Source organism: Xenopus tropicalis, chromosome 1, assembly GCF_000004195.4.
Source record: "Xenopus tropicalis strain Nigerian chromosome 1, UCB_Xtro_10.0, whole genome shotgun sequence".
Classification (NCBI taxonomy): domain Eukaryota; kingdom Metazoa; phylum Chordata; class Amphibia; order Anura; family Pipidae; genus Xenopus; species Xenopus tropicalis.
Window position 1 is genome coordinate 107141974 of NC_030677.2, and position 12516 is coordinate 107154489.

General features: G+C 33.1%; 1 protein-coding gene across 1 annotated transcript; it reads right to left on the minus strand.

Moving 5' to 3' along the window:
* Window positions 1-3537: 3537 nt before the first annotated feature.
* LOC116412009 (calcium-dependent protein kinase 2-like) lies at window positions 3538-6395 on the minus strand. Its single transcript, XM_031905092.1, has 7 exons — window positions 6334-6395; window positions 5772-5798; window positions 4459-5415; window positions 4161-4222; window positions 3968-4043; window positions 3795-3886; window positions 3538-3553 (listed from the first exon to the last, which is right to left on the minus strand). The coding sequence occupies exons 3-7, from the start codon at window positions 5131-5133 to the stop codon at window positions 3538-3540; spliced, it is 921 nt and encodes a 306-aa protein (XP_031760952.1). The 5' UTR covers window positions 5134-5415; window positions 5772-5798; window positions 6334-6395.
* Between the last annotated feature and the right edge of the window lie 6121 nt (window positions 6396-12516).

The following is a 12516-nucleotide window of genomic DNA, read 5'->3' on the forward strand; positions in this document are numbered from 1 at the left end:
AAAAATTCCGATTGGAAAACGAACATTTTGCGACTTTTTCGCGATTTTTTGGCGCCTTTACGACTTTTTGGAAATTATCGCGACTTTTTCGTTACCAATACGATTTGCGCGAAAAAACGCGAGTTTTTCGTAGCCATTCCGAAAGTTGCGATTTTTTCGTAGCGTTAAAACTTGCGCGAAAAGTTGCGGTTTTTTCGTAGCGTTAAAACTTAAAAGGCGCGACGTTTTGCGCAAGTTTTAACACTACGAAAAAATCGCAACTTTCGGAATGGCTACGAAAAACTCGCTTTTTTCCGCAAAAATCGTATTGGTAACGAAAAAGTCGCGATAATTTTCCGAAAAAATCGCAAAATACCGATCATTACGAAAAAAACGCAATCGGACGCATTCGGCCCGTTCGTGAGTAAGTAAATGGGCCCCTTAGCCTCTCCATAAAATGGCTAGATGTTTAACATACATCTATAGAATGAATGCGATGGCCTAAGGTGACAAGGATGATTGCTGTACTACACAATGTCTCACACAATGCTAAGATATGTTTTGCATTTCAGCAATAGGAGCAAGTAAACATGCTCTTTAAAGATTTAATTTTTGATTAAAAAGGAGGTATTGGGGTTGTATGAATACCCAACAATGTACACTATTTGCATCAGTTTCTGCAGTTGGCAGACATACTGTATTTCAGTGTGCAAAAACAAACAACCTGTGATACCATCTTTTAGGAATAAGAACTAGTAATATAGTTTGATGTATAGAGAGAAACTGCGCTACTGTGTGTATAAAAATAAACATATTTATATATTTAGTTTTCAAATCCCATCACAAAAGCTTACCTTTTTAGTTATGTAAGGCTCCTGTTTTCACGAGTTTCATTTTGGATAGGTTGGTCTTGCTAAACTTTTATTTTTTACAATTCTTTACTTTGCCACAAGTAATCTCTGCCTCATCAAATTCTTTAAATACTCCTTGGATTGCCTCTGCTATTGGTTTGTTATTTGTATTGTCTGTTAAGATCGGCTTTCCTGTATTATGTTTTGCAGAAGGCTTGGGTGGCACCTTTGGCCTGAGTTGTTTTTTTGTTAGAGCCTCCCAATTTATGTTCTGGAAAACAGAAGATTGACATTAGTATTCATATGTATGCAAAATATACAACAAATATTTGTAACCAATGGATTATGTAAGTAAATTGTTCCTAAAAAGATAATATTACAGAAGTTCATCACATACCTTAAAGAAAGGATGTGATTTTACATCTTCAGCACCACGTCTGCTTGATCCAAGACGTGATGGCGCAGCTTTAGTCAAGAGCTACAAAAATATGAACAATACAATTAGAATAATTCAGCATAGTCGGATAGTGCAGCATAGTTTCTAAAATTTTTCTGACTCAGGAGATTTTTGTGAAATTGACACATTTATTAAACTTGTCAGAATATATAACACTTCTTTGAGCAGTGAAAACAATATTCTGTTTAATGTAGTGTAGGAGTTTTGCATTCAGCGCTTAATCTGACACCCCACCAAATCTATAATCACAGTGAAAGTTAAAAGTGGAGTTACTTATTTTGAAAATCATTCTAACTGGTCACATGAACCAGCTTTTTAGTTTTTAGTAAAAAGTGTTATAAGCTGTTTTGCGATTTAATTTACTTTGTTTGCTTTTTACATTTTCATTAGATTTTTATTCTTTACAGATTGCCGTTAAGTTGTCTGTGTAATAATGTACCAGTAACTGTTTGTGGTTTCAGATATTGCTAATAGAATATATCGGCATAATGATTGTCTATACTTACTGCTTCAATTATACTGCGAGTATCCTCATGAAGGTATGCAGGATAATATGGTTCTTCAAAAACAATTTTCGCAGTCAATATTTTTCTGTCTGCTGAGTAAAATGGCAACTGAAATAGTAGAGAGATATTTGTTTAGTAAGCAAGACTCTCTGAGAAGACTCTAATACATACATACATATATACATATATAAATAAATATATAGTGAAAATTATTAGGGATGCATAGAATACAGGATTTGACTGATTCCCAGCATCCCTTAGCATGGATTCTGGATTTGAATGATACCCGAGTGTTCTGCCAAAACAAATCGAAGCATGGAGAGGGGAATTTATCAGTTTTTGAATTCAAGGTGTTTTGCATTTTTTTAAGAATTAAAAATTTATATGATAACTAGAATTGGAAAAACAGGATTGCTAATATTTGTGCAGAAAAACTTAATCTAAATAAAATTTGCATTGTTTCATTTTTAGACATTAGACATGTTGTGCCCAGATGCAAATGTTTTTTTGTCTATAGCAATAAACCCTGAAAAGCATTGTTCCAGTCAACAAAAGGAATGATTTGTTATTTGATTTAGAGACTGGATATATTTACTTACCTCTCCAGTAGCCATTTCATAAATAATCACACCTAAGGCCCACCAGTCCACTACTCGGGTATAGTAGGGTTTTGTGAACATTTCTGGGGCCATAAAGTTTGTTGTTCCACATCTTCCGATGATAATATCATTACGGCCAATTCCTTAAGATCAAACAAAATTACTAGTTAGTTTATTTGAAGTTTATATGTGGAATGGTTGGGGGTCAAATGATCAACACAAGACCAATAGCCTGCTATAGTGTCAGGCAAAATTCTGAATGCCCCTTAAGAAAATTACCTAGTTTCTCAACCAAAGTTCTTGGGCCAGAAGAAAGATTAGGCCTTTTTGTTAAACTTCTTCAATACAAATCCTATCAGCATAATAAAGTAGATAAACCAATAAAAACCATTCCCCTCAATACTTCATGCAGCTTAAAATGTACCTTCTATTGAGAGTCCAAAATCAGCAATTTTTGCATAACCTTTCTCATCCAGAAGGATATTCTCTGGCTTTAAATCTCTGCAATAATGAAAAAAACAACATATTTTTTAAAGTGCAAATGTTAATACAATTAGTTTATTAAATGAAATACAGATTGTAGAAAATGTTTAGTTTTCATAGTTCTGTATATGTTGTAGTGTAGCAATTTGTTTATCCAGTTTTATACACTAATGCGGACACATTAACATTTTAGCAATACTTACCTATGAGCAATTCTTTTGCTATGTAGGAACTGCAAGCCGTTAACAATGCAGGCAGCATAAAATCTGCAGAGATAAGATGAAAATAAATCAGTTTAGAATGTCTAACTGTTGTCCAGCAAGGACAGCAAACAAACAAATGGTGGTGGGAAATACGCAAATGCTGCATTTATCTTGGCTATACCAGCACCCTGAGGCCGCCCCCTTTCTACGCCCCTCCTCATGCGCATGCATGAACACAAGTTCTACTCCCAAGGACACTTACACAATGCTTTCCTGTGATAATTTTGTCTTAATAGCAGCATGTAGGTCACCTCCAGCTGCATACTCTGTCACTAAGCACAGGTGGTGTTCAGTCTGGAAGGCAGCAAATAATCCAAGCATGGAAGGATGTTGGACCTCAGTGACCATTTTTAGGATTTTCTTTTCAAGCATAACACTGGAACAGAAAAATGTTAAAAGTCAATCGAGAAAAACTCTGTGGGAAAATTAATTATAGAAATTATGCAAAAATGTGTCAGTATTTCTAAATTACACATATATTGGCCCCCCCCATTGATATCCTGGTGTTTTCAGTCATTGAAAGTAAGTAAATAATTCCCATACTGTATGTGACAAGAACCACTTGGAAAATGTAGTGCAGTGAGATACTTTTTCCTTGAATGTTGGTGAAGGTTACATTTTAAGTTCTTATTATGTCCATTGTCCTTTTTACTTACTTTTTAGTCAAACCAGAATTAAGAATATGGGTCTTGCTTAATGCTTTTATGGCAACGTTTCTGTTGGAAGGTTTATGCAGAGCCAGGAACACCTGCAAAAAGACATTTTGTTTTAAAGTTAAACTGCATACATTGATAATAGTCATAATTTTTACCAGTACTATACAACTTACCCTGCCAAAACTTCCTTTGCCTAGCATACGACCAAGACGGTAGTCTTGGATACTTGTCAGATAACTCTGTTTAACACTGAAAGGGAATAATGTAGAATTTAGTACATTTTGTATAGCATAAAGTTTTGCCACACACACAAAATAGAACTATCATGCTATTAACATTGTAGTATTATAACATAAAGCATCATACCACTTCTGATTCTCTGGCTGCTTTTGAGGCTTGGCAATGGGAATATCTAAAGGTTCCACAAACTAAAGAGGTAAAGAAGAAATAGTTAATTCCTATAATAACATATTAAATTATGTTGATTCTGTATAGAGCAGTATATGTCATATATATCATTAGTAACATATTGGATCACCAGTCAATCCAGCTGAATGCTAAACTTTATCTAAATTCCTAAGTGTATATTATTATCTGAAAGCAGTTTTACAAAATAACAATTGATATGTGCACATTAAAGTATCAGTAACTTTCAGTCACTTACTTGAACCTTTAAATATTTTTTCCCTGTCTGTGGTTCTTTGTTTTTTTCCTGCTTCACAGCATTTTGCCTTTCAGGTGTCTGTTTTTCTATCTTATTCATAGGTGAAAGGTCTTGATTCTGAATAACTTTTTTCTGTTCTTTTCGTAACTGGACCTTTCTCTCATTTTCAGCTATTTCCTTATTTGGTAAAGTATTTATTGGTTTTGCGGGCAAAATATTTATCCTTCGGACAGTGTCCTGCACTTTTGCAGGTGACTGGTCTATTTTCTTCTGCACAGTTTCCTGCTCTCTTGTTAAAATTGGCTTTTCCTGTTTTGCAGGTGAAAGATCTATTTTGCGCTGTTCTGGTTTCTGCCATTTTTGTACATTCTTCTCTGGTTGTTTGGCGGGTGATGGGTCTCTTTTCTTCTGCACAGTTTCCCATACCCTTGGTACAATAGCATTTGCCTGTTTTGCAGGTGAAGGGTCCTTTTTCTTCTGCATAGTTCCCTTCCCCTTTGATATATTATCCTTTGTCTTTTTTGCTGGTGAAATATCTTTTTTCTGTCCTTTTCGCACATTCGTCTTTATCTCTTTGGCAGAGGATGGGTCTTGTTTTTTCCAAACAGTTTCCCGTCCTCTTGGTGCATTATCCTTTGCCTGTTTTGCAGGCGAAAGGTCTTTTTTCTTTGGCATAGTTCCTTGCCCTTTTGGTACATCCTTAGTCTGTTTTTTGGGCAATGGATCTTTTTTCTTCTGTTTTGCAGGTGATAGGTCTATTTTCTGTTTATCTGTTACCTTCCCCTTTGGTTTCACAAGCAGTGGGTTATTTTTCTGCCCTTTTTGTACATCTTCTTTTGCTTGTTTTGAGGGTGAAGGGTCTTTTTTCTTATTAACAGTTTTCTTCTTTTCTGTTGAATGGTCTCTATTTTTCCCCCATGTATATGCCAATTTCTTCACAGTGGGATCAGTGGCTTTCTATAGATAAAACAAATAAAATAGCATTTAAAGCTCTGGTTGTATATAGTCTGTAGGATATACAGTAATCTAGTTATAGTTTAATATTTCAGGGTTTTTTTAAACAACATTGAAAACATTTTCCCTACTGAGATCAGTCTAAAAAATTAAAAACAATTTTTGCTTTTTGTATTTCCTACTGGGGAAATTTGACATCAATGAAAAAGTATCTTTAGACATTTTTTTAGCCTGCACTGGGGAACAATATGCATAGGCAACCAAATGTCACAGGGCATTTCCATTAAAACCATAACAGAGAGCCAAATGCGTAAAAACAAAAGGCAATAACATAAAGCAGATTTGATTTTCAGGCTTACCTTGGCATTTGTATTCCGGGGTTGGACCTGAAAATTAAAGGTAAATAAAGTTAGGAATTCATTATTCTAAAATTCTTTTGAACAGATGTGTGTGTGTGTGTATGTATTATATATATTTTTATGAAGTAATGTACTCCCTCATTTAATCTATAAAATTATTAAAAGTTACCAGTTGCTGGTCTTATATGAAAGCCTTGTGTCTTTTAAAAACTTTGTGACTTTCAATAAATTTATATTTATACACACTGTGGAGAATAGCAAGGTTTGCCGTTCACATTATATGCAGAATATCATTTTGTTTGTCTCTATGAGGGGGCTCTGCATGCATAAAATCATTTCCTGTGTAAAGTCATGTCTGTATTAGTTTAAGACCCACACACAATTATTACATTTTGCCTTTTTCTTATTTTATTTCTTAATTGTTCACTTTTACTCCCATTAATATAACTGAAGCATTGCATAGTATAAACTGTAATTTATAAAATCTCCTACACACAAGGACCAAAGGAAGTCAGTTCAGTCCATGATAATATTATATTATTGGGAAATTCAATAGACTTACCACGTTGCTTCTTCGGAACACATTTCTAGTAGCGTTGCTTAGTCTTTTAAATACTGATGTCGATCCTGTAAAAATATAATCTTCTAGTTAACATGGAATCAAAAAACTATGTGATACAGTGATGTATGAATGCTATCAGTCACTTTTTTATAGGTAAAATCGTTGCAAATACAGTTTGCTCATTTAAAATCTCAATCTCCAAAAAACAACAACTACTAAGTAAATAAGTCAGTAATCACTTAAACACTATACCTGAAGCTTTATTAGGCCCTGGGAAATTATTTGCAGGTCTGCATGTAGCATCCGTCGCCTGCAAAGATAAACATGAACAAAAGAAACAACAGAAATCATTTTAAAAAGTGAAATATGTACAGCAGCCTAATATTTCCATCTGCTTTCACCCTCATATTGTAGAGACCCCATCAATTAAAGGAAAAAAAAACTAATTTGAACTAATGTAGAAACAATAGAAAACAAATCAATAAAAAAAATAAAAAGAACGTTCTAGTCACTAGAAAAATGCTATGTAAAAACTAGTATTCACCCCCCCCCCCCCTTCAAGCTAGGACAATATTAGCAGTCACTAGTTGCATGATCTATATACAAGTCTGTTGCCTTATATTTTACCAAATTATACAATTTATGGAGAACCCCAAGGTGCTTCTTTTGTCTCACCTTGTCGCTTCTTCTGAAGGTATTTCTTGCGAGTCTTTGAAATACTGACGGCGATTCTGTATCTATTTGAAAAAAAAAATGAGCTATTAATTTACATGAAAACAGAAAATAAACATTTATACTCCTGAGACTATTTTACTGGGTCTTTCTTTTTATATAACATGCTGGAATACAAATGGCCCAGTAAGACATTATACTGCACATTGGTTGAATGATATAGAAGGAAAACTACAGATCTGAATCCCCTTAATGTAGTCAGGAATAAAATAATCAACTACTATACCTGATGATTTCTTTGATTTAGAAGGGCCTGGTAAATTATTCATAGTGTCTATGTTATTTGTATCCTGTAAAGATAAAAATGTAAATAAATAAACAACATAAGTTATTTTGAAATCAGAATAGCAGAATATGAACCCCAACTCATAATTATTACTGCTCTCACACTCACACTGCATAGCAACCTCAGAAAATGAAGAGGGATAAAGTATATATATATATATATATATATATGCACACTGTATGTATATATATAATATATATATATGTATATATACACATTCTGTAATGAAATTCTATAATGGAATTTTTGCAAGTACACTTTGAACATTATATTAAAAACAAAAACCATACATTGAGGTTCAATTAAATAAATCTGATCATTATACACACACTCCCACATGCAGGGGTTTAGGCTGCTCATTTATACCCATGCTTTGTATTGTGGAAAAACATTCCGTAGACTTACATTGTTCGTTTTTCTGAAAACACCGTTAGTCAATTTATGTAGACTATTCAGCATCTTCTTTCTATCTACAAAGAAAGGACATGTGTAAAGAAATAGAACTTAAGCTAAGGAACATCACAAATCAGTTCTCAGTTCACTTATCCTAGCAGGCAGATAAAGGCCTTGATAATGGGAAGATGATTAGAGAAGTATTTGAATAGACAGATGGGCAAAAATATAATAATAATAGTAGTACATTTAAAAGTGAAGACAGGAACAACCAAAAGTATGCTAAAAATGTATGTATATTGCAAAAAGATGAGATGGAAAGTTATTATAAATGTAAACGAGATAAAAAGAGTGTTACAGTTAAATAAATGTATGTTCTTTGTATTATTAACATACTGTATGTCATTTCAAACTATCTAATGTTCATCTTCCATAATGGCTTTCAACTGCTCCCTGCCTTTTAGGATAATTAAGCCCTAGTAATCAGAGATCTGTTAAAATCGCAAGGCTACCAGCTGCCTAACAAAATTCTAAATAACTTGAAAAAAAAAACCAAAATACAAAATAATAAATTGTCATAGAATACCACTGTAATCATCAATTTTAAGTAGACGTCAATTTTATGTAGAAGTACATAGAAAAATTGACATTAATTGGACTATTAACTGCTAACAATACATTTAAATGTACTATGCTTAGTTAGTAAGCAAAAATGAAAAAATAATTTGTGTTCTCTTTCCTGCAACTAGATTTGTATGTATGGAAGAGAAACTCATAAAAAAAGTATTAGTTACATCTAAAAGATACTAAAAGCGTTAAAAGTTTTCAAGGCCTACCTTGTTTTTGGTTTTAGTAAAATTTGATATAAAATAGGGCTGCTAAAAAAAAAATAGCAACACTAAAGAATGGTATTGCAAGAGACAGTAGTGATAACCACTGCACTCTAGCTAACCAACACTAATTCTGGCACTACCTTGGCACTGTTACTTTATATCTTCACTTTATTATCAATTCACTTTATATAAGTATTATAATAAGGCCTACCTTGTCAGTTTTCTTCAAAAGTTGGTAAATAGAAATATAGATATAGAATAAAATTCTATAGTACCACTAAAAAAGAATTAGTAGCACTACAAAATAATAAAGGTGTTGTTAGAGACAGTAGCAATAACTACTGAACTCTCACTAGTCACAGTCTTGTCAGTAGCAAGTCACAGCTGTGTCAGGTACAGTTATGACATCACAATGTTCTAATCTAGCTTGTCAGTGTCAAGTTACATGTGTGTCAGGCACCGTTATGACATCTCTGTGTCCTCTGCAGGATTTGTAATGAACTGGGCTATTGTAATACCTCTCCATATAAACCAAGATAAACCTAACTGGTTAACAAAGAGCCCAATACACCAAATGCATCTAATAAAATTTATTAAGGGCCTATATTGTCTTAATGATATGCCTATATTACATCGAAAAAATTATAGATGTATATAAGGCAGGATACTATTAAACAGCAAGCTGCGCTCTGAAAAATAAAGACAATTTGCAGCATGAGACTTGACATGCCAATTCTTAAAGATAATATTTTCATTTATATACAGGTGTGGGATCTGGCAAGGAAGTTCCAAATTATGGAAAGGCCAGCTCCCATAGACTCGATTATATACAAATAATTGAAATATTTAATGTAATAATAAAATATTACCTTGTACTTGATCACAGCTAAATTTATTTAGGTTTATTTAATATTTAAATTATTTTTAGTAGACTTAACGTATGGAGACCAAAATTATGGAAAGACCATTTATCTGGAAAAACCCAGGCCCATTCTGGATATACTGTATATATATATCCAAAAAAAGACCAGCAACACCAAGTTATATTCCAAAAAGATCAATTGTGTATTAAAAACGCATGAACACAATTTATATATATATATATATATATATATATATATATGTAGAAAAAGGCTGAGACACACACTTATAGGGATTACAATCTGGGTGCAAATCAGAAAAACAGCGTAAATATATAAAAATGCAGATGCACACCAGGAAACTTTCATCAAAAAAAGATACTTATTTTATTTAGATCGACGTTTCGGTCCTAACCCGGGACCTGTATTACGATGTGTACTTGATCACAGCTAAGTTTATTTAGGTTTATTTAATTTTTAAATTATTGGTATGGAGACCAAAATTATAGAAAGATCCTTTATCTGGAAAACCCCAGGCCCATTTTGGATATATATATATATCATACCTGTGTATATTATTTATATACAATACCTCAATGTGTTTGCAGCACTCTTGTCTTGTCTCTCCACTGGGTGCACGGTGTCAAACCCTGGCCAGGGGTAAAATCCATATGAAACAAAACCAGCACTCCTGATGTATTCATAAATAGTGATGAGCGGAATTTTTCGACAGCCATTGATTCGCAGGAAAAGATTTAAATTGTTTTTTACACATGTTATTTTTTGAACATTTTTTTTGTATGCGTGCACCAATTTTTTTGACATGCATCATTTTTCGGCGAAGCAAAATGGGACAGATTCGCTAATCACCATTCATAAATTCATTTGTATAGAGAAAGTTAAAAGAAGTAAACAAAAATACACATGATGTTTCAGGACTTTATACCCATAAAGCCTCTTGTCTTTTTGAAACCACAAATAAACACATTTTCACGAATGACATGTCATTTATCAAAAGTTCCAAACTGAAAACGCATAAGCAGGAAAATGTACTAAAAGTAGTAAATTGCATAATTAGTAAAACATATATATACTGTATATATATATATATATACAGTCTCCAAAGAGTAAGACCCTGCTACATCTAAATAAACCATTTTCATAAAAATATACTTTTTTAGTAGTATGTGCTTTGGTACTCTATAATAGAAAATTCAGTCTCCAAAGAGAGATATTTCATATTTTTTCAGATGATGATAAACATATACCCCAACAACAACATCTTTACTAGTGAAGTGAAAGTTGCCATAGTGACCATATAAATCAACGGTTTTAGAGATAGAAAAAAAAACACTGTATCAGCATGTGAGCAATATAATTAATAATTATATAAATAATTAATTAATAGCTATGTGTACAATTATAAAAGTGCTTAATGAAAATGTTACTATATAACTGTAATGCTTAATAACACTGGTAAATTAACAATAAAACAATGATGTTTGTGGGATATTGGCATAGAGGATATGACATTGATAATAAGGTGCTAATGTGGCTGCTTTATCTTTATAATGGAATTTATGTTGGATAATGGTGTCAAAGCTTTTTTATCCAGCGTAGCCAAAAGTGAGCTGGCAAATCATCAAAGTTGTTGAATTGTTGGAGGAGAAGGCTTCGCTTCCATATATATATATATATATATATATATATATATATATATATATATATATATATACACACATATACTGGGTAGCAGACTGCCACATATTAGTAGTTGAAATTAACAAGGAGATGTTGTGACAGTTTTATCTACCTTTGGTAAAGTGTTCCATGGTAAAAACGGTATATCACAATCATTCTTTAGTTTTTGGTTGATAGTGGTGTCAACAGTGTTAGGATTGCCCTATAGTAATCTTTATCAAGCGCAATAGATCCCCTTTATTTGCTTGCACAACAATGATGTTAGGGTCTGAGTTTATATATGATTGCTATAGTGCATCCTTTAATTGGTTGATTGTTGTAATAACCTGCACATATGTTTTTTGAACAATTGTTTAAAGTGGATTTAAAATTTGATTTATGCTGAAAAAGTAGCAGTAGTCGCTTTAGTATTGTTTTAGCCTGAACATTCATGTAGTTTGAGTTGCCTATTGCACAATCCAATATTAATATGAGAAGGCATAGTAGGGGTAGGGATTTGTTGGCTAAGATTGAAAGTTACAGACCCATCCCCTATATATGAAGAATCCATTTTATGTGGCTAATGATTGTAATGCTGTAATTCAGTTTTGACACCTTATTTGGGCCCAGGAGCATTTAGACCAGGTTCAAAATGAACTGGCAGCATGTTTAAGCAGTAGAGTACTGTTTATCTTTATTCCAGAACTGTACTTTATAAGTACATGTTAAGAAATATATTGTCTGAATAGATCTTTGACTTCCCTTCACCATATACAGAACTGTGATGCAGCTAGAAGAGAAATATTGTGTGGGCAGGCAAAAAATATGGGTTAGCAAACATATAGGTAGTGCATTGTTGTACAAATTTGCCAATGGGAAAGTGGCTCTCACAAATACCAATACTAAAGAAAAACTATATATCTTGCATACCAAATGTCTCTCAACATTAGTAGATTTCAGGAGATATTGTTCAAATATTGCATAGAGCCTGCTACATCCCAGAATTAAGACTTAAAATAGGATGGTCAAGCTCTGACTAATGTCCAAATGTTCAGCGTATAAAGCTGATATATCTTGCTTATGGTCCTGCCCTGTAAGCATTTTAGAGACCGGTTGTCTCCTACTGCACTCTTTCTTTTCAAATAGTGCCTCCATATACACCAAGTCAGGCTATTTTTGTTGACACCACAAGTATTTATAAAACAGATAAAAAGCTCTTAAATATTGTATCCACAGTGGGAAGGAAAACTATCTTACTAAATTGAGTATTGTCATCCCCTTTAGATCTGGTAAAGAAGAAATTTGAATTGGTGTTCCACATGGATTTGTTGGAAACCACTAATTTTTTACAGCATGGGCGACATAGGTCATGACACTCACTCCCAAGACAACTGGTTCT

Bases quoted from the DNA above. Each gene is read 5' to 3' on its own strand.
- LOC116412009 (XM_031905092.1), bottom strand. From the start codon at position 5,133: ATGCCAAAGAAAAAAGACCTTTCGCCTGCAAAACAGGCAAAGGATAAT. The intron at 4,223-4,458 runs GTAAGTGACTGA...TTACCTCTTTAG, and splicing joins AAAAATATTTAAAGGTTCAA to TTTGTGGAACCTTTAGATAT. The intron at 4,044-4,160 runs GTATGATGCTTT...ATTCCCTTTCAG, and splicing joins CAGCCAGAGAATCAGAAGTG to TGTTAAACAGAGTTATCTGA.